The 24086-nt window shown below is 41.7% G+C and overlaps 1 protein-coding gene across 32 annotated transcripts in view; it reads left to right on the forward strand.

Annotated features, from left to right (window-relative positions):
• The window catches only part of LOC129854097 (CUGBP Elav-like family member 1), a 55305-nt gene that overhangs the window by 12743 nt on the left and 18476 nt on the right, over positions 1–24086 (forward strand). For 28 of the 32 annotated variants that reach the window (XM_055920757.1, XM_055920761.1, XM_055920770.1 and 25 more), the window contains exons 3-4: positions 9635–9757; positions 21107–21294. In XM_055920757.1, the coding sequence (XP_055776732.1) occupies positions 9654–9757; positions 21107–21294 (292 nt within the window). In that variant the 5' untranslated portion in view covers positions 9635–9653. The remainder of the gene's footprint in view (positions 1–9634; positions 9758–21106; positions 21295–24086) is intronic. The other 4 variants (XM_055920780.1, XM_055920778.1, XM_055920781.1 and 1 more) reach the window with 1 other exon arrangement.

Here is a 24086-nt window from a genome sequence, read left to right on the forward strand (position 1 = left end):
CCAGGAGGATCCTCTTGATGGGGCTGTCCATATCAGCCCAACCGACTGATATGGCCATTTCTTGGAGAGACTCCTTCCCCTCCAGGAGACTGTCAAACATGATGACAACACCCCAACGGGTGATGCTGGGCAGCTTCAATGTGGTGCTCTTATTCTTCTCACTTTGCTTGGTGAGGTAGATTGCTGCTATAACTTGGTTACCCTTCACATACCTAACAATTTCCTTGGCTCTCTTGTAAAGTGTATCCATTGTTTTCAATGCATGAGCATCACAGCCAATGGGTGTGATGTGAGCTTAGGACTCCACCACTTTAGACCAAGCAGCCTTCATGTTTGCAGCATTGTCTGTCACCAGTGCAAATACCTTCTGTGGTCCAAGGTCATTGATAACTGCCTTCAGCTCATCTGCAATGTAGAGACCGGTGTGTCTGTTGTCCCTTGTGTCTGTGCTCTTGTAGAATACTGGTTGAAGAGTGGAGAAGTAGTTAATTATTCCTTGCCCGCGAATATTCGACCACCCATCAGAGATGATTGCAATACAGTCTGCTTTCTCTATGATTTGTTTGACCTTCACTTGAACTCTGTGGAACTCTACATCCAACAAATGAGTAGATAAAGCATGTCTGGTTGGAGGGGTGTTTGCTGGGCAAAGAACATTCAGAAATCTCTTCCGATACACATTGCCTGTGAGAATCAGGGGTGAACCAGTTGCGTACACAGCTCGAGCAATATATTCATCAGCATTTCTCACACTACATTCCTCCATTGAGTCAAACAAAAATCTGATTCCAGGAGGGCCATGAGCTGTTGCTATCGATAAGGTGTCTGGTTCATCAATTTCACCTCGAATAGAAATAGAGGGACAATTGTCAGAGGTTCCTTGTGAGCACTGAGGGAACTTTATGCACTTGGCCAGATGATTCTACATCTTTGTTGCATTCTTCACATATGATTTGGCACAGTATTTGCAAATGTACACAGCTTTTCCTTCTACGTTAGCTGCAGTGAAATGTCTCCACACATCAGATAGTGCCGTGTCATGTTCCTGTAAAGATTAGGAAAAAATGTGCACTCAGTTAGCAGGCTCATGCAAGCTCAAACCCACATGGTGGCAAAAAGCTATCTAGCATTTTTACTAGTTAACAAAAAATCATGTTTGACATGTAAAATATATTCACTCCACCCAGTATTGTAATCAAAACTTACCAGAAAGCATGTAGTCCTTGGCTCAGACTGTGTAGTAGTGTGGGCTCAATAGCATTTCATTGGTGTGCAAGATCTTGAGAATCAGCTGTACATGTCATGGAAGAATGCACTGTGTATGCAGAGGGTTGCAATTCCATTGAATTGGGGATAGTTTAACCAAAATATGCCACTAGTCCTAGAATTGACATGTGTGTATCCAACAAAAAAGGTTCACTGTTATAAGCCAACTTTTAAAAAAGGAATTTAAGCAAAATTCCACAAATTTCCGGCGCTTAAAACTTCTTTGGAGCAAGGCTTGCCGCTAGCGGCCCACCTCTACAACATCCGGTGAAATTGCAGAGCGCCAAATTCAAATGACACACAAATGGAAATAATAAACATTCATGAAAACACAAGTGTTGTACATCGGTTAAAAGGTTAACTTCTTGTTAATCCAGCCGCTTTGTCAGATTTCAAAAAGACTTTACGGTGAAAGCATACCATGAGATTATCTGAGGACAGCACCCCGCTTACAAAAGCATACAAACTATTTCCAAACAAGCAGAGGAGTCACGAAAGTCAGAAATAGCAATAAAATAAATCGCTTACCTTTGAAGATCTTCATCTGGTTGCAATCACAAGGGTTCCAGCTACATAACAATTGTCCTTTTGTTCGATAAAGTCCTTCTTTATATCCCAAAAACTCTGTTTGTTGGCGCGTTTTCTTCAGTAATCCACTCGCTCAAAGGCGGTCTAAACATGCAGGCAAATACATCCTAATCGTACCGGTAAAGTTCGTCAACATGTCAAACGATGTTTATAACTAATCCTCAGGGTGTCAGTTATCTAAATAATCGATAATATTTCAATCGGACAATAGCGTATTCAATAGAAAGGAAAAAGAACGAAGAGCGCGTATACAGTCACACACGCAAACCAGTACTGTATGAATCCTTAGACCACTGACCAAAAGGTCTTATTCTTCGTCGTTTTTCAGAAATCATGCCTGAAACCATGTCTAAAGACTGCAGTTCCTATGGCTTCCACTAGATGTCAACAATCTGGGCCCTAACCCCTTTTTAAACTCAATAGGCTTTCAATGGAAAACCACTCGCATCAAAAAACATCCCACTTCCTGGATGGATTTTCCTCGGGTTTTCCTGCCATATCAGTTTTGTTATACACAGACATTATTTTCACAGTTTTAGAAACTTCAGTGTTTTCTATCCAAATCTACCAATTATATGCATATCCTAGCTTCTGGGCCTGAGTAACAGGCAGTTTACTTTGGGCACGCTTGTCATCCAGACTTCAAAATACTTCCCCCTAGCCCAAAAAAGTTAACTTTCTGGAAAATGTTGGACCCTTTGCAACCCTAGTTGTAACCCTGCAAGACTGCCAACCTCCTTAGCAACTGTTTTATTAGTAATGTCTATTCATGGCAACTCCCAGCTTCCTTGTTCGGTCGTCTGAATTTTCTGGACCCGTCCCCTAGTATCCCCGCCCCTGTCTATCTTTGGTATCCAGCTATACTACTCCCAGTAGAGCAGAAGATTACATTTTTTGACGGCAGAGCCACTCTCAAAGACAAATGTATTACCCTCCATAATAGCCGTTTCCGTCTGGTTGCTGCCGTTGCAGCCAAGGAGAGAGTGGTCTGCCATTAGTAATAAATATCTGCCTTTTTTGTGTCTTCTTTCAATGTAAGTATTTAGCAGGTGGCGAGCTACAAGACAAATGAGGTTTTAACAGAACTAAATGCATTTCTCTCTGAACTGCCTCTAGCCACCGGCCTTAACCATTTTAGTGTCTTGGGGGCTGTGGGTATGGTTTTACACTAGTGATCCAAAAAGTTGATTACCAGTGTAAAACCAACAACACAACAGTAATCTTGTTTACAGATCAAAACCAATTCACCCCGTGAAAATATCTATCCTGATTTTTAACTATTTTATCTGGACAATAGTGAGGGGGAAAAAATTACCGACATGTTTATTTTTCCGTTTTTAAACCAACTAATTGACCGAGGTTGGTTCAGTACTTTGAATTCCATTTAGTTAAAGTTTCAAACTGAGCTCAATGCGCAGTTTCTCTAGAGATCAATCAGATCAAGCCCAAACTGTGCAATGCAGTAGGGGGTTGTACTTTCCAACAGGCCAATATTCTACATAGTTTTGCGCAGAAAACGTGGAAATTAACTACATTGACCATAATCCATTCCACATATAATAACCAGCCTGTGTGGGCATGGAGACAGAGAGAAGAACGCACAATCAAGAGGGATAGAGGGCAGTTGCTTCGCGAGGTATGTCTACCTGAAAATGCAAAAACCAAATAAAATGATTTGTCACATGTGCCGAATATAACAGGTACCTTAACCAACAATGCATTTTTAGTAAATATTTTCTTAACTCTTATTTTTCTTAAGTTAAAAAAAGAAGAAAAAAAGACAAACGATAAAATAACAATAACGAGGCTATATTCAGGGGGTACCAGTACCGATCTACCTGATTGATAGTTGGTATTCAGCAGTCATATAAGTATGCCGGGATGGCAGGCAGCCTAGTGGTTAGAGCGTTGGGCCAGTAACCGGAACTTTGCAAGATCAAATCCCCGAGCTGACAAGGTAAAAATTTGTTGTTCTGCCCCTGAACAAGACAGTTAACCGACTGTTCCTAGGCCGTCATTGTAAATAAGAATTTGACTTGCCTTTAAATAAAGGTTAAAAAAAGCCTTATTTACGTTTTATAACTACTAAAATCGTGATTTTGTCAGACAGTATAATCCTTAGCTCTATAGAGATAAGATTATGACTTGGAATTAAATAATAAAGACCTCAAATAGAACACATTTATGCTGAACAAAAATATAAACCCAACATGTAAAGTGTTGGTCCCATGTTTCATGAGCTGAAATAAAAGATCCCATAAATGATCCATACGCATAAAAATATTAATTCTCTCAATTTGTGCACAAATTAGTTTACTTCCTTGTTAGTGAGCATTTCTCCTTTGCCAAGATAATCCATCCACCTGACAGGTGTGGCATATCAAGAAGCTGACTAAACAGCCTGATTATTACACAGGTGCACCTTGTGCTGGGGACAGTAAAAGGCCACACTGAAATGTGTAGTTTTGTCACAAAACAATGTCACGGATGTCTCAAGTTTTGAGGAAGTCTCCCAAGTTGATGGGCCTGTGCCCTCCCTGGCCCACTCATTGCTGCACCCCTGCCCAGTCATGTGAAATCCATAAATTAGGGCCTAATGCATTTATTTCAATTGACTGATTTCCTTATGTGAACTGTACCGCAGTAAAATCCTAGAAATTCTCGCATGTTGCGTTTATTTTTGTTCACTATAGTATATACACAACTGAAATATTTTATTAAAGTAACATGAAATAAATTATGTTTAAGTGATAAGCAGTAATGGGCAGTCACTACCATCATGGGACTTTTATTAATTGTTTTGGTGCATTTAATGTTCCTCAAATCAGCGAAACTGAAATTAAAAACCTTGATATTTAAAAAAAAAAGAATCAAACCGAAACTGAACTGTTTTCAAAAAGCAGTTATCGCTCAGTACTATTGGACAAATACCAGGCTTGCTAACGTGTACCTGTAAACCAGGGGTCGTGATCTGGCGGGCCACATTTTAAATTTTTTATCATTTTTGGAAATTAAAGACTGTAAAGTCACTAGGAATTCACCTCAAAATGATTTTAATTTAGGAAATCTATTCCCAAGTATTTCTGCTCATAAATAGAGACGTGATTGTGTACCAATGTAATCAAGGTTTGAAATGATTGTTTTTGTCAAATAGAATATCTGTTTGTGCTTCTTGCGTCAATTTGCAGAATACAAATGATTTATAATTATGTTCCGGCCCCCCGACCATCCGCTCAAGAAAAAGCAGCCCGCTGCTGAATCTAGTTGATGACCCCTGATTTAAACCCTCTGTGCCTTGTTTTTTGTACATTAACAACAATCAAGCCAGACAGCAGAGATATTACAGTTAGATAGGACTACTTGTATGGCTTTACTGAGGACGGATAAATAATTCATAACCCAGGATTGGTGCATTGCTTGGTTCAGAAAATGAATTGGCCATGTGAAAGGATAAGGCATTCTCAACAATTATGTGTGTTGCTGGGATGCAACAGTTTTGACAACAACAAAGTGAACACATGCTTGTCTGAGATTAGAGGCCTATGATTTTCTCTTATCTAATGTCGTTTTCACTTGAGTCATGGACAATCTGCACAATTTTATAGTTGAGTAGTATCAAGGACACTCTCTTTCTTATTGGTGTTTATTAAATAAACGGTGTGTCGTAGGAAACACCGTCCAGCTGGCAACCAAAGTCAGCTTGCAGAAGCCCGGCCCACAAGGAGTCGCTAGAGTGCGATGGGACAAGGAAATCCTGGCCGGCCAAACCCTCCCCTAACCCGGACGACGCTGGGCCAATTGTACCCATCCTCATGTGTCCCCCGGTCACGGCCGGCTGTGATACAGCCTGGAATCGAACCCGGGTCTATAGCGACATCCTCAAGCACTGCGATGAACTGCCTTAGACCACTGCGCCATTCGGGAGGCGATCTCTGGTTCTTTTGTATACTTTTTAGTCAGTAGTTCTGAAAGTAGCGCCGACAAGCCAAAAACGCTTCCCAAAAATAGTCCCCGACTATGTGCACCACGTCATTGCTCTCTCTCGCTCTCTACTGTGTGTGCATCTTGCTAGCTGTCACTCAAATGGCAAGGGGCTGAAGGTCATTGGCCATATATCTAATTGCTAGGGGGCAGGCCCATGTGGGAGGAAATGTAGAGAAAATGGCACTGCACAGCTTCCAGAAAACAGTTGCTTTCGACCTAGAGATTTCGTGGCTTATTGAGGTATAACAGTAATTCTGCTCGTAGTTTATACATGTATGAACACATTGACACATCCAGCCCAAAGTGGGAGGTTTAAAAAATATATACTAGTCGCCAAAGTACCGGAGCATGTCTTGTTTGTTTCACAAAAAATATTTTGCATCTTCAAAGGGGTAGGCATGTTGTGTAAATCAAATGATATGAAAACGATACAGAGAACTGATATTTAAAAGTTTTGCTGCCTTTTAAGCATACTAGTATAGTTAAATAGTTGAAACCCATACAGTGGCTTGCGAAAGTATTCACCCCCTTGGCATTTTTCCTATTTTGTTGCCTTACAACCTGGAATTAAAATCGATTTTATTTGGGAGGTCATATCTGATTTATATTTGATTTACACAACATGCCTACCACTTTGAAGACGTAAAATATTTTTTTTGTTGTGAAACAAACAAGAAATAAGACAGAAAAAAATACCTTGAGTGTGCATAACTATTCACCCCCCTAAAGTCAATACTTTGTAGAGCCACCTTTTGCAGCATTTACAGCTGCAAGTTTCTTGGGGTACGTCTCTATAAGCTTGGAACATCTAGCCACTGGGATTTTTGCCCATTTTTCAAGGCAAAACTGCTCCAGCTCCTTCAAGTTGGATGGGTTCTGCTGGTGTACAGCAATCTTCGTCATACCACAGATTCTCAATTGAATTGAGGTCTGGCCTTTGACTAGGCCATTCCAAGACTTCTAAATGTTTCCCCTTAAACTACTCAAGTGTTGCTTTAGCAGTATGCTTAGGGTCATTGTCCTGCTGGAAGGTGAACCTCAGTCCCAGTCTCATCTCTGGAAGACCGAAACCAGTTTTCCTCAAGTATTTCCCTGTATTTAGCGCCATCCATCATTCTGACCAGTTTCCCAGTCCCTGCCGATGGAAAAACATCCCCACAGCATGGTGCTGACACCACCATGTTTCACTGTGAGGATGATGTTCTCGGGGTGATGGGAGTTGTTGTTTGTGCCAGACATAGCGTTTTCCTTGCTGGCCAAAAAGCTCAATTTTAGTCTCATCTAACCAGAATACCTTCTTTCATATGTTTGGAGTCTTCCACATGCTTTTGGCGAAGACCAAACGTGTTTTCTTATTTTTTTCTTTAAGCAATAGCTATTTTCTGGCCACTCTTCTGCAAAGCCTAGCTTTGTGGAATGTACGGCTTCAAGTGGTCTATGAACAGATACTCCAATCTCTCAGGGTTATCTTTGGTCTCTTTGTTGCCTCTCTGTTTAATGCCCTCCTTACCTGCTCTGTGAGTTTTGGTGGGCGGCCCTCTCTTGGCATGTTTGTTGTGGTGCAGTATTCTTTCAGTTTTTATAATAATGGATTTAATGGTGTTCTGTGGGATGTTCAAAGTTTCTGATATTTTTTATAACCCAACCCTGATCTGTACTTCTCCACAACTTTGTCCCTGACCTGTTTGGAGAGCTCCTTGGTCTTCATGGTGCCGCTTGCTTAGTGGTGTTGCAGACTCTGGGGTCTTTCAGAACAGGGTTGTGTGTATATATACTGAGATCATGTGACACTTAGATTGCACACAGGTGGACTTTATTTAACTAATTATGTGATGTCTGATGGGAATTGGTTGCACCAGATCTTATTTAAGGGCTTCATATCGAAGGGGGTGAATACATATGCACGGACCACTTTTCATTTATTATTTTTTTCACTTCACCTATTTGGACTATTTTGTGGATGTCCATTACATGAAATCCAAATAAAAATCCATTTCAATGACAGGTTGTAATGCAACAAAATAGTAGGAAAAATGCCAATACTTTTGCAAGGTACTGTACACACACACACTGATCAAAAAGTTATTTCATCATACATGTCAAGCAGTGAAGTTTCAGCTCTCTCTGTGGCCTCTCTTCCTTGGTGTGCACTGTCACTGTGTTTGTTTCCATCTTGTCCAGCTGTGTCTGTAACATTTCACGTAAGCCCTGTTTTTTTTGTCTCCATCGAAGTAGCGGTGCTTGTACATAGCATCGAGCATGGTGTCAACACAGTAGAGGCTCAGAGAGAGTGCCATTGAATCGCTTGTTCACTGCCTCTACTAGAGTGCTTTTCCAAGTTAACCCCATTTTTGTTGAGTAGATGTTTCAATGCCATGAGTGTATCACGTCTGCTGCAGACGCAGTTGAGCTTCTTTCTAGAGTCAGTTGTTCGAATGGAGCTAGGAGTGTTCATGTTCTCAAATGCCATTGAAATGGCAGCAGCGGTATGAGAACCAGCACATTCTTGAACATGCAATACGGCTTTTCTCAGTATGAAATCCTCGTTGACCCACTGTGCTGTCTGACTCGACGCTTATGGGGCTGAAATCGCTGGTCCAAATGTCAGTTGTGAAGCTAATAGCAGTGACACCCATAGCAAGTAGCTCATGGATGTGAGTTTCAACAATAGTGTCTAACTCCGGTAGGGCTACATCTGAAAAATAGCGCCTACTTGGTAGTGTGTACCGGTGCTTGACCGGTCGGCGAAAGCCAACATCATCCACGACCGAGAACAGTTGATTGTCAAGGGCAATGAATTCCATTATCTTGGTGTTAATGAATTTTGCCTTTGAGTTGTCTCGCAGAAATGTTCTTACTCTTTCAAATGACTGCTCGATTTGTTGACTACTCGATCCACACAGCAGACATTGTGGGCTAGGTTAGAAATGCTGTGTTGCACGTGTAGCGCTACATTTTTTGTGGCGTCATTACATACATTTATATAGGTATGCACGTCAGATTTGACATCGGTTTTGCACATCGGCGTTAAACTGGACATCGGGCCGATGCCGAAGTTGGCATTTTTAGCTAATATCGGCCGATTCCGATATGCTTACCAATTTATGTCGTGCATCCCTACTTTAAACACTTTTTGGCATGATGGAGTAGCTATGGACATCTGCCTTGTAAACAGTCCTGAATCTTGGAGCCTTTCAACAACACAGCTAGCGAATTGTATATGTCGGTGTACTTCGTGTCAGAAAGCAGTTTTTCACCTTTACACCCCAGGGTAGTTGTAATCTAAACAAATGCCTTGTTCATAGATTGATAACACATTGACCTAGCTTCTCTCATCCCTTGACTTTGTTGTGCAAATTATTCAGAGAAGCACAAAGTAACTCAGACTAGCAATTCCTTTTTTTAAATGTAGGCCAAGGAGATGGCAGTATTTTTAGGTTCACTCATTTCATATCGTCTTTTAACGCAATAAGTCAAATCACTCTACGCTAGTAGCTGTGCATTCTATGTAACGTTCTCTAGGTTGCCTGCCCTTGTTTGCATCCAGAAAGAATTTCTATGCACAGTCTAGCCTACATGCAGTGCCTGTAATTCATTTGTTTTAAAATCATTCTTACCTGTCCAATTTTGTCATGCACATTTCGATTTCTTTCATATCTTCCACATGCATGTTACACTTTTTCCTCTGTCAAACTGTCTTTGTCTCAGTCACTGTAAGTCCTTTCCATCCACTGTTTGTTTTCTTGTGACTCATGAGTATCATGTTTGTCCTGTGCTGTTTGGTGTATTTCTGTAGTGATTGTGAAAGGCACTGGATGGATAGCATCGACGCTGAAGTCTTGTACCTGTCCACGGAGCAGCATGGGCAGCCACAATGTGAGCTTCCCCACACTGCCCTGGAGGTACCCACCATGGGAGGGTAAGAACTCTTTCTCTCCCTTGCTTTTTCCCCTTCAATGGACCCTCTGCCTACACTGGTATGCTTTGGTTTGACATGCCACACAAGGGCTAATTCACAAGGACACTATAGTAGTAGATACTAGTTGGGCCTACAAGTAGTGGTTAAGAATTGCATGTGAAGCATGGTAGTGTATCAAGATTCTAAAGTTGAAAGGCCTCAGGATGTTTTCGAGCAGACATTTTAGAAAATTACTCCCGCATCTGCTATTCTATAATGTAGACACTAGTGTTGCGCTGTATACTGAAACATCTGTACCTTTTCAATACTAGAACATGAAAAACAGTTTGGTACTGGAATGTTTATTTCGGTACTTGTGTCAAATGTGTGTCTATCTGCACAGCCAATGTCCCCCGTATAGTGCGAGGCCTGCACTAGGAGTCTGGGCTGCATCATGTTTGCTCCCAACTCATGCCGCACAGAAATTGACACACTTGAATAATGCGACACTGCATGTAGAAATGTTGAAACTGTTAATAGTTTTTGCCAAACAATGTCCATAAAGGCTAGAACACTTTACAATGCGAGAAGATACCAGTAGCTTTCAGCTTTGTAAGCTAACTTGTCTTGCTAGCTTACAGCTGAAGCTAACATCAATTGATAATATAAATAACACAAAACATGCTGATTTCAAACCTGATTTCTACCATAAACTGTTGAAGTGCGGGTTCCCCCCCCTCTTGTTTTGGGGGGTCCGGTGTGCCCCTCAGATATTTTTATGTAGAAGGACTTGAGAAGCTCAGGTGACTTTTTAAAAGGATATTTTACTCCAAAATAAATTACAATTAAATTATGCTGACACCATCTAAAATATAATTTCCACTTACGGAACTGAGCCCAATAACATATTGGTGAAATTATTTGTTCAAATGTATTTGTACATATTGGACCATGCTTATAGCCTATGCTTGGTCCATATTAAGAGGTATGCCATTAGCAATAAGCCTTTTCACCAGTAGGCCAACTGATGCAGCATAAATAAATTATAAATAAATAGGCTGAAGCATGGGGTTGCGTATTTAAGCAATAAGGCATAGTGGGTGTGGTATATGACCAATATTCAAAGTTCTTAGGCACAAGTGGAGTGCCTGGACACAGCCCTTAGCCGTGGTATATTGGCCGTATACCGCAAACCCCTGAGGTGCCTTATTTCTATTATAAACTGGCTACCAATGTAATTAGAGCAGTAAAAATATACTGTCTCATATACATTTACATTACATTTAAGTCATTTAGCAGACGCTCTTATCCAGAGCGACTTACAAATTGGTGCATTCACCTAATGACATCCAGTGGAACAGCCACTTTACAATAGTGCATCTAAATCTTTTAAGGGGGGGGGGGCAGAAGGATTGCTTTATCCTAGGTATTCCTTGAAGAGGTGGGGTTTCAGGTGTCTCCGGAAGGTGGTGATTGACTCCGCTGTCCTGGCGTCGTGAGGGAGTTTGTTCCACCATTGGGGTGCCAGAGCAGCGAACAGTTTTGACTGGGCTGAGCGGGAACTGTACTTCCTCAGTGGTAGGGAGGCGAGCAGGCCAGAGGTGAGCTAACCACGGCTGTCAGCCAATCAGCGTTCAGTGCTCGACCCCTGCGTTCAACCTATTGGGCTAATCATTAGCCTGGTCCCAAATGTGATATTTAACTAGTTAGCATCCTATTGATGAATTTTATGTCTAAAAATGTTTTTCATAAACACAGTGAATATACTGTATTGTAGGTCAACTTGGCTAAATTGGGGTAACAGCAACAGCTAAAAATCTCAAACAGCAAGCAATGCAGATGTAGAAGCACCGTGGCTAGGAAAAACTCATTAGAAAGGCAGGAACCTAGGAAGAAACATAGAGGAACAAGGCTCTGAGGGTTGGCCAGTCCTCTTTTGGCTGTGCCGGGTGGAGATTATAACAGTATGTGGCCATTTAAGGACCGATTGTTCAAACGTTCATAGATGACCAGCATGGTCAAATAATAATCAGAGTGGTTGTAGAGAGTGCAACAGGTCAGTACCTCAGGAGTAAATGTCAGTTCAGCATTCAGAGGTCAAGACAGCAGGTGTGGTAGAGAGAGAAAGTCAAAAACAGCAGGTCCGGGACAAGGTAGCACGTCCGGTGAACAGGTCAGGGTTCCATATCCACAAGCAGAACAGTTGAAACTGGAGCAGCAGCATGACCAGGTTGGCTGGGGACGGCTAGGGAGTCCTGAGGCATGATCCTAGGGCTCATGTCCTCCAGGAGCGAGGGTGGCGTTTTACCCTACAATTGACCCGTTACATTTAGCCCCACTGTCCCCTATGCATTTGGAGAGAATTGCACTGCTGCTAAAAACTCAGTTGAAAATTGTGCAGTTTGGTATATTTAGGAGTTGAGAAATGAAGTTGGAATGCAAAGCTGGGATCCCCCCCCTTTTCAACAAAGGCCATTTAAAACGGCAGTTTTCGCAATTGCAAGTATTGTTGTGCGTTGACTGCTTGTCCCTCCCTATGGCACTCGCAACTTGAATGCGCCTCAAGGAATATTTCTCTCGCATAGAACAAGCCAACTAAGTAAATTGATAAAATATCATATGGGGCCATCTGATTTTCCTATTCATTACTTGTTTTGTTTGCAGAGGAAAAGTAAATGTGGATAGATCTAGCATCTTCAAAGTGTGCCTCGGCAGAGTTATTATTTTGGTCTGGCGGCAATGATTTTGGTGTGGCACAGCGCCACAGTAAAATGACTGCTGCGGAAACACTGTCGTGATACTAAACTTGGTTTCGAAGACAATTTTGGTATCGTGACAACACTTAGACACATGGTGACAATAGCTTAGTTCTACACCACTATATGCCATTAATCAGTATGCATTCATAAGTTAGGCCAATGTCTCCTATTCCCCATATCATGTCTGTCTGTGTAGTCTACTTGTTGTCCACCACGATGAAATCGGGAAGGGAACTGTGGATCTGTCTCCGTCTGTTAGTGCTTTCGTACATTAGTTTGTTCGTACGTGATATCTCTGACAGCACTGGGCCGATTTTAACCCACTAGAGTCGATGTCCGCGCCACAGTGAATCTAATTAGCATATTTAAAAAAACTATACAAATCTGTCCGTTTTAAACTAGGGATTTTTTTGTTGTTGAATTGCATCTGTCTCAATCCGCCGATGTCGCACTTCCGCATCTGCGGAGAAAGGTGATAGATGGAGCGATATTTGTCAGACCTTGAGACATACCGAAAATCCATCTTCTCACAAAATCATCGGAAGCATCCGAACAGTTTGGAATACAAACTATTATGTTTTAAATAGACTCTCACTCGTTATGGTGTTCTCCGTTTTGCTCTACAACCCCCCCCCCCCCGACCCCACAAGCGTCTTGGGACTCGTCTATAGCCGATCTGCCAACTTCTGTCTGTAGCGTCCAAACTGTTACTTCTCCGCTTTAAAGGCCGATCTAAAATGGGCAGTTTTGTCACAACACAATGCCGCAGATGTCTCAAGTTGAGGGAGCGGGCAATTGGCATGCTGACTGCAGGAATGTCCACCGGAACTGTTGCATGAGAATTTAATGTTAAGTTATCTACCATAAGCTGCCTATAATGTCGTTTTAGAGAATTTGGCAGTACATCCAACCGACCTCACAACCGCAGACCACAGGTAACCACGGCACCCCGGGACCTTCACATGCGGCATCTTCACCTGCGGGATCGTTTGAGACCAGCCACCCAGACAGCTGATGAAACTTGATTTGCACAACCGAAGAATTTCTGCACAAACTGTCAGAAACCGTTTCAGGGAAGCGCATCTTGTTGTCCTCACCAGGCTCTTGACCTGACTGCAGTTTGGCATCATAACTGCCTTCAGTGGGAAAATGCTCACCTTCGATGGCCATTGGCACGCAGGAGAAGCGTGCTCTTCACGGATGAATCCTACTTGCAACTGTACCGAGCAGACGTTGTGTGGGCGAGCGGTTTGCTGATGGCAACGTTATAAACAGAGTGTCCCATGGTGGCGGTAGGGTTATGATATGGGCAGGCATAAGCTACAGAAAACTAACACCATTGCATTTTATTGATGGCAATTTGAATGCAGTAGAGATACTGTGACGAGACCCTGAGGCCCATTGTTGTGGCATTTGTCCGCCGCCATCACCTCATGTTTCAGCATGATAATGCACGGCGCCATATCGCAAGGATCTGTACACAATTCCTGGAAGCTGAAAATATCCCAGTTCTTCAATGGCTTATAAACTCACCAGACATGTTACCCATTGAGCATGTTTGAGACGCTCTGGATCTACGTGTATGACAGCGTGTTCCAGTTCCCGCCAATATCCAGCAACTTCGCACAGCCATTGAAGAGGAGTGGGACAATATTAGACAGGCCATAATCAACAGCCTGATCAACTAACTATATGCGAAGGAGATCTCTCGCTCTGCATGAGGAAAATGGTGGTCACACTAGATACTGACTGATTTTCTGATCTACACCCTTACCTTAAAAAAAGTATCTGTGACCAACAGATGCAAATCTGTATTACCAGTTGTGAAATCCATGTATTAGGGCCTATTGAATTTATTTCAATTGAGTGATTTCCTTATATGAACTGTACCTCAGTAAAATCTTTGAAATTGTTGCATTTTGCGTTTTATATTATTTTTCAGTTTGGATGTATTTCATAATGTTCCCCATAATGTTCCCACATAGACATTGCTTTCATTAAACGCTTGTGTGCGTGCATGCTTCCCACCAACCCAGGAACATTCCCACATGCTATATCTCAGACCACACTGGGCCGATTTTGACGAAATGTGGGTGAATGATGCGTCTTGCCATAGAGATCTGGCATTTACAAAATGACACTGATTGGCCCAAGATGGGAGCTATAGTAATTATCTGAAATGTGTTAGTCACACGGTATATCTCAGTTGGACAAAGGGAAACATTGTATAGAAATGGTCAAGAAAGCTTGAAAGCAGTGTTTTCTATAATTTAAGTGGGGTGTATTAAATCGTAATAGTGGTTTTGAAACCCCTCTGGTTGTTGTGATGGCGCAAACAAAAGAAAGGGAAAGGTTATAGAGCCATCCACTGTAAGGGTTGTTAACACCGGTTGCCCTCCTTGTTTATGTGTTCTCTGCCATGCCTGTGGGTTTCCTAAGGTCAGGGGGTTAGGGTGGGGAGTTAATGCGACCAATGTCATATGACCCAGCCCCCACCCACCCACTGCCACAGAACAACAGGGTGACCGAGTCCCAGTGCCGGAACCTGATTGTCTCCCAGCTTCATATTAGTGCAGGGATTACCAGCTCGCTCCCGTTCCCCATTCATTCCGGACAGTCACTCGTCCTTATCAGCATCAATCTGACACTCTATTTATCTGACGCTGCACCCAGTTCTGCTTGGCTAAGAGAAATGCTCACAAAAAGCCCCAGCCCATCAGCACTTTTTTTGTGGGACCCAGGGCCACAGCTTTCAGTGGCCTGCCTACTCTTCTGTTAATCTAGACCCAGTTTGTTGGACAGTGAGGATTTGTTGTGTGTTCTACTCTGGTTCAAAGTTTCACCGTTGTCCAATTAATTGAATTTGTCGTTTCTTTACCATTTTTTTTTTTACTTCTCGTAGTTTTGCATCAGCATCCATGTAGTTTCGCCATAGTTTTTCCACAACAGCCTCTCCTATGCTTCTTTCCACAAGTTCACACTCTTGAAGAAAAGTTTCTGAGCAGGCTCTAGTAATTTGCTGTGTATCTTGACTTATTTTCTGGTGTGAAAGTGAGCTATCTTTTTTTTTTTACTTTGGAAAAGGGGAGAAACACAAAAACATGGCCTCTTTTAAACTGGATTTTTTGCCTGAGATGATGGTGGACCATTGCTCTTTGAATTCTAGTCCTGTGTAAGTAGTTTTTCTTCTTTCTAGCAAAGGGTTAATAGCCTATTGCTAAAGTGCTTTTCAGAAATGAATTTGAGGTTTAGTTTTTTACATTAGTTTTGGTGTCATGTTGGTGGGGGGAGTAGGCTATAATGTTACCTGTTTGATATATTGGATCCACCTCGTATTCAGTCATGTGTTTTCAGCATCAGTCTATATTGATACTCAATTTCTTGATCTGTAGTTTGGTACCAGCTTGTGACTTGACATTTTTGTGCTTGCCATAATGTTCCATTCCAAAACTTGGTACTTTAAATTTGACATGTAGATGTCAAATGGGAAAACGGTAGAAGAGCGAGTTTTCAACAGGTGCATACTCCCCAAGTGTCCCCCATAATGGTTCAGAGTTTGTAGTCCCTATGCAGTGTAGTTGGATTTTATTAATTTAGCTGCTGCTTTTATCTAGATCGACTTACAATCAGTAGTTATTGAACATGTCAGAGGCTTTAAAACAAGTATGTGTTGAAGTTTATGCATACCGTAGACTACATATTTCGTGGTCTTACCACTCCACAAATGTCTTGTTAAAAACTATAGTTTTGGCAAGTCGGTTAGGACATCTACTTTGTGCATGAGTAATTTTTCCAACAATTGTTTACAGACAGATTTTTTAACTTATAATTCACTGTATCACAATTCCAGTGAGTCAGAAGATGACTGTGCCTTTAAACAGCTTAGAAAATTCCAGGAAATTATGGCATGGCTTTAGATGCTTCTGAAAAGCTAATTGATATCATTTGAGTCATTTGGAGGTATACCTGTGGATGTATTTCAAGGCCTACCTTCAAACTCGGTGCCTCGTCGCTTGACATCATGGGAAAATCAAAAGAAATCAGCCAAGACCTCAGAAAAATAATTGTAGACCTTCACAAGTCTGGTTCATCCTTGGGAGCAATTTACAAATGGCTGAAGGTACCACGTTCATCTGGACAAAAAATAGCAAGCAAGTATGAACACCATGGGACCACGCAGCCGTCATACCGCTCAGGAAGGAGACGTGTTTTGTCTCCTAGAGATGAACTTACTTTGGTGCGAAATGTGCAAATCAATCCCAGAACAACAGCAAAGGACGTTGTGAAGATGCTGGAGGAAACGGGTACAAAAGTATCTATATCCACAGTAAAACTAGTCCTATAATCGACATAACCTGAAAAGCCGCTCAGCAAGGAAGAAGCCACTGCTCCAAAACCGCCATTAAAAAGCCAGACAACGGTTTGCAACTGCACATGGGGACAAATATGATACTTTTTGGAGAAATGTCCTTTGGTCTGATGAAGCAAAAATAGAACTGTTTGGCCATAATGACCATCGTTATGTTTGGAGGCTTGCAAGCCGAAGAACACCATCCCAGCATCATGTTGCTGGGGGACTGGTGCACTTCATAAAATAGATAGCATCATGAGTTAGGAAAATAATGTGGATATATTGAAGCAACATCTCAAGACATCAGTCAGGTAGTTGAAGCTTGGACGTAAATGGGTCTTCCAAATGGACAATGACCCCAAGCGAACTTTCATAGTTGTGGCAAAATGGCTTAAGGACAACAAAGTCAAGGTATTGGAGTGGCCATAACAAAGCCCTGACCTCTGACTGAAAAGGCATGTGCGAGCAAGGAGGCCTACAAACCTGACTCAGTTACACCAGCTCTGTCAGGAGGAATGGGCCAAAATTCACCCAACTTATTGTGAGAAGCTTGTGGAAGGCTACCCAAAACGTTTGACCCAAGTTAAACAATTTAAAGGCAATGCTACCAAATACTAATTGAGTGTATGTAAACTTCTGACCCACTGGGAATGTGATGAAAGAAATATAAGCTGAAATAAATCATTCTCTCTCCTATTATTCTGACATTTCACATTCTTAAAATAAAGTGGTGATCCTAACTGACCTAAGACAGGGAATTTTTACTTGGATTAAATGTCAAGAGTTGTGAAACTGAGTTTAAATGTATTTGGGTAAGGTGTATGTAAACTTCAACTATATATCTTAATCAAGCAGGGGATTGTCTCTGCTGTTACCAAGATTCAGATGCTTGATCTTGCAATAGCAAGTTAGCAAACCAAATAAACAGCTGGAGAGAATTAATTTGGCACATTTTTAGAAAGTTAACTTAATAGCTATAACATATAGCTGGCCAACAGTTGTGAATGTCATAGAACTAAGTGTAACTTCATCACCTCACTTAAGTTGCACTGCACAGGAGTGACTCTCCTCACAAAGCTCTCATTTGCTCATTGTACTTCTTTGTAAACAAACACCTGACCGGCTCAATCAGCTGTTTGGTAAACTTCATAATGAAAAATAATCAGGAGAACGCAATCTGTTTTATCTATTAACCTAGTGCACACGTTGACTGCATTTTAAAAATTAAAACGTTGATTACAAAAATATTTTCTATGGAATTGAAAATCATACCGTGTGTGTGTTTCGAAATGCCACAGTATACCGCCCAACCCTGTTAAAGCTTATGGTTGGTTTGCCTATTTGAGGCCATTTGGATCTAGAATATATTTACATATTATTCAGTGATCTAATGGTTGTTTGGGTTATCAATACCACAGAAATAGAACCAGGTTGAACGATTTTCCGTGCTTAATTGGAGGGCACAGATTTACCTTGGACCAGAATGTCCTTCAAAGACTAAAAAGTGAACTCTTGTCATGACATTTCAATAGGCAGTTTTGTGTCCGTTGAGATCATATTTCCTGGTATCCTTAAAGTGATACTAAAGGATTTTGGCAATTCGAGTCCGATGAACTCGTGTATATAATTCTATTCTGTGTGCAGTTTGAAGGAAGTTGCTAACTAGCATTAGCGCAATGTTTGGAAAGTCTATGGAAACTACCTCTTAACTTCCTTCATACTGGATGCAGAGACATAAAAATGGTATCCATGAGTTAATCTGAATTTGGGGGTGTAGATAAAAGGGCATCATTGCCAAAATGCCGAAGTATCCCTTCAAGTGCTCATAAGATGGTGTCCTTTGATCTATCGCTTTACGTTTTTCTCGGAACGTCTTCCGTACTCTCTCGGTCTTTCTCAATGTACAGTGCATTCGGAAAGTGTTCAGACCCCTTCACTTTTTGAACATTTTGTTACGTTACAGCATTATTCTATAATGTATTAAATAAATGTTCCTCATCACTCTACACACTACCCCATAATGACAAAGCAAAAACAGGTTTTTAGACATTTTTTTGAATAAAAAAAATGTAGAACAGATTTCTTAGTATTCAGACCGTTTGCTATGAGACTCCAAATTGAGCTCAGGTTCATCCCCTTTCCATTGATCATCCCTGAGCTGTTTCTACAACTTGATTGGAGTTGCCCTGTAGTAAATTAAATTGGGCATGATTTGGAAAGGTGCACATCTGTCTATTTAAGGTCCCACAGTTGACAGTGCCTGTCAGAGCAAAAACCAAGCCTTGAGGTCGAAGGAATTGTCAGTAGAGCTCCGAAACACGATTGTGTTGAGGCACAGATTTGTATTTTTACTAGGTAAGTCAGTTAAGAACAAGTTCTTATTTTATAATGACGGCCTAACCCGGACGACGCTGGGCCAGTTGTGCTCCGCTCTATGTGACTACCGATCACAGCCAGTTGTGATACAGCCTGGGATCGAACCAGGGTCTGTAGTGACGCCTCTAGCACTGAGATGCAGTGCATTAGACTGCTGCGCCACTCTGGTTGGATGGGGAGCGTCGTTGCACAGCTATTTTCAGATCTCTCCAGAGATGTTGGAACTCTGTCAGAGTGACCATCGGGTTCTTGGTCACCTCCCTAACCAAGGCCCATCTCCCCTGATTGCTCCCCTTGGCTGGGCGGCCAGCTCTAGGAGTCTAGGCAGTTCCAAACTACTTCCGTTTAACAATGATGGAGGCCACTGTGTTCTTGGGGACCTTCAAATTCTGCAGAAATGTTTTGGTACCCTTCCCCAGAACGCAGGAGTGGCTTCGGGACATGTCTCTAAATGTCCTTGAGTGGCCCAGCTCGAGCCTGGACTTGAACCCAATCCTACATCTCTGGAGAGATCTGAAAATAGCTGTGCAACGACGCTCCCCATCCAACCTGACAGAGGATCTGCAGAGAAGAATGGGAGATACTCTCCAAATACAGTTGTGCCAAGCTTGTAGCGTCATACCCAAGAAGACGCGAGGCTGTAATTGCTGCCAAAGGTGCTTCAACAAAGTACTGAGTAAAGGGTCTGAATACTTACGTAAATGTGAGTTTTTATTTTTTATTTTAATACAATTGCAAATATTTCTAAAAAACGTTTTTTTGCTTTGTCAGTATGGGATATTAATTGTAGGTTGATGAATTTATTTATTTTTTTAATCCATTTTAGAATAAGGCTTTAACATTTCAAAATGTGGTTAAAAGTCAAGGTCTGAATACTTTCCGAATGCACTTCATTCCTACCAACTTTTGAAGTTCAAAAGAACTTCAAAAGAATATCACTATCATTCTCCTCTCCCTCAATTTCCTTGATTATGCCGCTTTCTTGTTTTAGTTTTAGGGATATCCTCTAAACCTACCTTCTGGCCTATTTTTAGTAATGGATCATCCTATTATCAATCATTAGTGCTCACTTATCCCCCCACTTTGGTACCTTGATATATTCCTGTCCTATTTGAAATCTTTTGTGCAATCTCAATACATCTGTCTTACATTTGTGTTTGAAGTGTGATATTGGCTTAAACACTGAATATGGTGTCTGAATGCATAAAAATAGAATTAGCCTAGTCAGAATTTGACTACTTTATTTGGTTAGACAGTCTTTATTGGATTTCTCTGATGATATGGAGGTAGGTGTTTTGTCAACTGAAAACCTAGTTGGTTTGTGCTTGCACAAATTCAAATGATATTTAAATGGCTTTTAATGGCTATTAATTCATTCACATTATGGATGGACTTGATGTTCTTTTGTTCTGTGCAGCCTTCAATATTACATTAAATAAATCATTGTTTGGTTATGAAAGATCAGATCTCTCAAAACAAATGTCACATTCAACATCATTCTCTTTAGAGCTATTGGTCTTAGTTGCATAGGTCATTTCTCTGCTGGCAGTATGCATTTGGTGCTGTATGTTTTTGTATGCATTTTAGAATGTTTCCTCAGTCACATCATCTCTTTCAACTGACACTTAACAACTTTACTTGACTACAAGTTATGCAGTGCTACTGAAATAGTCTACACTTGATTGTACCTTTCTGCAAAACAGCCCTTGCTCAGAAGGCACCATTCTGTGAAGCTTCCAGCTTAGTGTATTATGCAATTTGGTTATTTCCAGCAGGGACATATTTAAGGTACCACTGGGGAAGACTGCTTGTTAAATGTAGCTTCTGTTGCCCTAGTTCACGTCATGTAGCCATATTAAAACAACCGTTCTCTTTCTCTCTCAGGGCAAAGAAGATGAATGGGACCCTGGACCACCCGGACCAGCCCAACATCGATGCTATCAAGATGTTTGTTGGCCAGATCCCACGGTCCTGGGCAGAGGAACAGCTGCGGGAGCTTTTTGAGCCTTACGGCGCCGTCTACGAAATCAATGTGTTGCGTGACAGGAGTCAAAACCCCCCACAGAGCAAAGGTGACAGTGCTGAGGTGTCCATTACACTTCCTCACCCTATCCAGAATTCCCTGCCTTTTTTATATGTATTGGCTGTGTTGCTGAATTCTCTGGAATCCTCTTTCCAATAGCTAAACAAACGAAGCTTCTGCCTATTTGCGGTATTCTCTACTTTACTACTCCCTCCGCTACCACAGCATATCACTCTTGGCATTCTCTCAACCAGCTTCACCTGGAATGCTTTTCCAACAGTCTTGAAGACATTCCCACATATGCTGAGCACTTGTTGGCTGCTTTTCCTTCAACCTGCGGTCCAACTCATCCCAAACCATCTCAATTGGATTGAGGTCGGGTGATTGTAAAGGCCAGGTCATCTGATGCAGCACTCCATCACTCTCCTTCTTGGTCAAATAGCTCTTACAAAGCCTGGAGGTGTGTTGAATCATTGACCTGTTGAAAAACAAATGATAGTCCCACTAGGCGCAAACCAGATGGGATGGCGTATCACTGCAGAATGCTGTAGTAGCCATGCTGGTTAAGTGTGCCTTGAATTCTAAATAAATCACAGACAGTGTCACCAGCAAAGCACCATCACACCACCACCTCCATGCTTCACAGTGGGAACCACACATCCAGAGATCATCCGTTCACCTACTCTGCGTCTCACAAAGACACAGCGGTTGATACCAAAAATCTCAAATTTGGACTCATCAGACCAAAAGACAGATTTCCACCAGTCTAATGTCCATTGCTCGTATTTCTTGGCCCAAGCAAGTCTCTAATTATTATTGGTGTCCTTTAGTGGTGGTATTTTGTCAGCAATTTGACCACGAAGGCCTGATTCACGCAGTGTCCTCTGAACAGTTGGTGTTGAGATATCACTTACTTGAATTCTGAAGTATTTATTTGGGCTGCAATTTCTGAGGCTGGTAACTCAGATGAACTTATCTTCTGCAGCAGAGGTGACTCTGGGTCTTCCTTTCCTGTGACGGTCCTCATGTGAACCAGTTTCAATATAGCACTTGATGGTTTTTGCAACTGCATTTGAAGAAACGTTCAAAGTTCTTGAAATTTTACAGATTGACTGACCTTCATGTCTTTAAGTTATGATGGACTGTTGTTTCTCTTTGCTTATTTGAGCTGTTCTTGCCATAATATGGACTTGGTCTTTTACCAAATGTTCCTATCTTCTGTATACCACCCCCATCTTGTCACAACACAACCGATTGTCTCAAACGCATTAAGAAGGAAAGAAATTCCACAAATGTACTTTTAACAAGGCACACCTGTTATTTGAAATGCATTCCAGGTGACTACCTTAAGATGCTGGTTGAGAGAATGCCTAGAGCAGGCCTTGGAAATTGTTTCCATGGAGGGCCACATTAGACTATATTTTTGCCGTTGCGGGCCAGAATCATATTACAGGATTATACATCATGTGTATGGCTGTGTTGACAGATATATCTACTGTAAATCACGATCAAATATGCTACTTATTTATCTTTTTTTAACATGCACAGAAATAAACCACATCCATGTTCTCCTTTTGGTAGGTATTTTCATTATTAAACAGGCAATGAACTACACGGAGGGAAAGTACACTGTGCATTCAGCACCACGGACAGAACTCTTGTTAACTGGTATGCACAAAAACACAAGAAAGAGAGAGAGCTCAACATTACATTTAAACTACTCAATCAGTGTGAGGAGTGAAGTCTCTGATGGTTATTGACTAGAGCAGTGAAGTCAGATATAGTTTCTGACGTTGCTATGCGCAGGATTTCTGAGAGGTGAGAGTCAGTAAGAGATGAGCTATCTTATATTTCCTCACTGAAAATGTCTGTTCGCATACATAGGTTGACCCAAACAGTACAAACATCTTCTGAGCATGACTCCTAATCTTTCGGAAGTTTTGTTCATCGAGAGATGCATAGAACCGCGTCAGTGTCATTGTTTTGAATAGTTCTCCAATCACTGCATCAGACTGAAGATCGAAAAGCTCAAGTTGCAGGTCAGTGGGAGCGTTATCCACTTTGAAGGTGAAACGAGAGGAAACCAAGAGCGTGTCATTTTCCAACACTTTGAAATCCTCAAAACAATGAGAACTCCTCGTTCAAGCACGCAGCGGCGATGTATACTTTTCCCGCTGGTCATCTGATAGGGACCAGACTAGTAGTGTCGGAAGGTGGGTGAGATTGTTAGCTTCTACTTGGCGGGTCAGGAGGAGTCCTTTTCCCTTGAAGACTTTGACAAGGCTGTACATCTGATGTGCAAAAAGGCCCTTCCCTTGTAGTTTGGAATTCAGTTCATTCATGAGGGCCATGATGTCCACAGTGGAGGCAAAATCAGCCAACCATTCTTTATCTTGCAGTTGAGGGAAATCCACATTTTCTTTTCATTTGCAAAAACTCAGCCAGCTCCGACTTCAGGTCCCACACTCTTTTAAGCACCATCCCTAAACTCATCCATCTCACGTTTGTGGTAGGGGAGATCTGCATGACCCAACTCTCTCTTCCAACAGTGAGACAAACTGCCTGTGGTTTAAAGATTTTGCTCTTATGAAGTCTACCACTTTCGTGGCTATCTCCAACATGGCTCATTTTCAGAACACATTTACAGAGCACCTGATGAATAATTCAATGCAGGAAAATAAGTTTCTGATCTGGGTTCAGCTCAGCTACTTGATCTTTTATCCTTTTCTAAAGGCCAATGTTTTTTCCTGTCAAGTTTGGGCAACCGTCAGTGGTCACACTAACTTTTTAAAACTCACGCACTTATTAACCTCCTCCAATAAATCTTTCCCTGTTGTTGTG

This window comes from Salvelinus fontinalis, chromosome 4, assembly GCF_029448725.1.
Source record: "Salvelinus fontinalis isolate EN_2023a chromosome 4, ASM2944872v1, whole genome shotgun sequence".
NCBI classification, from domain to species: Eukaryota; Metazoa; Chordata; class Actinopteri; order Salmoniformes; family Salmonidae; genus Salvelinus; species Salvelinus fontinalis.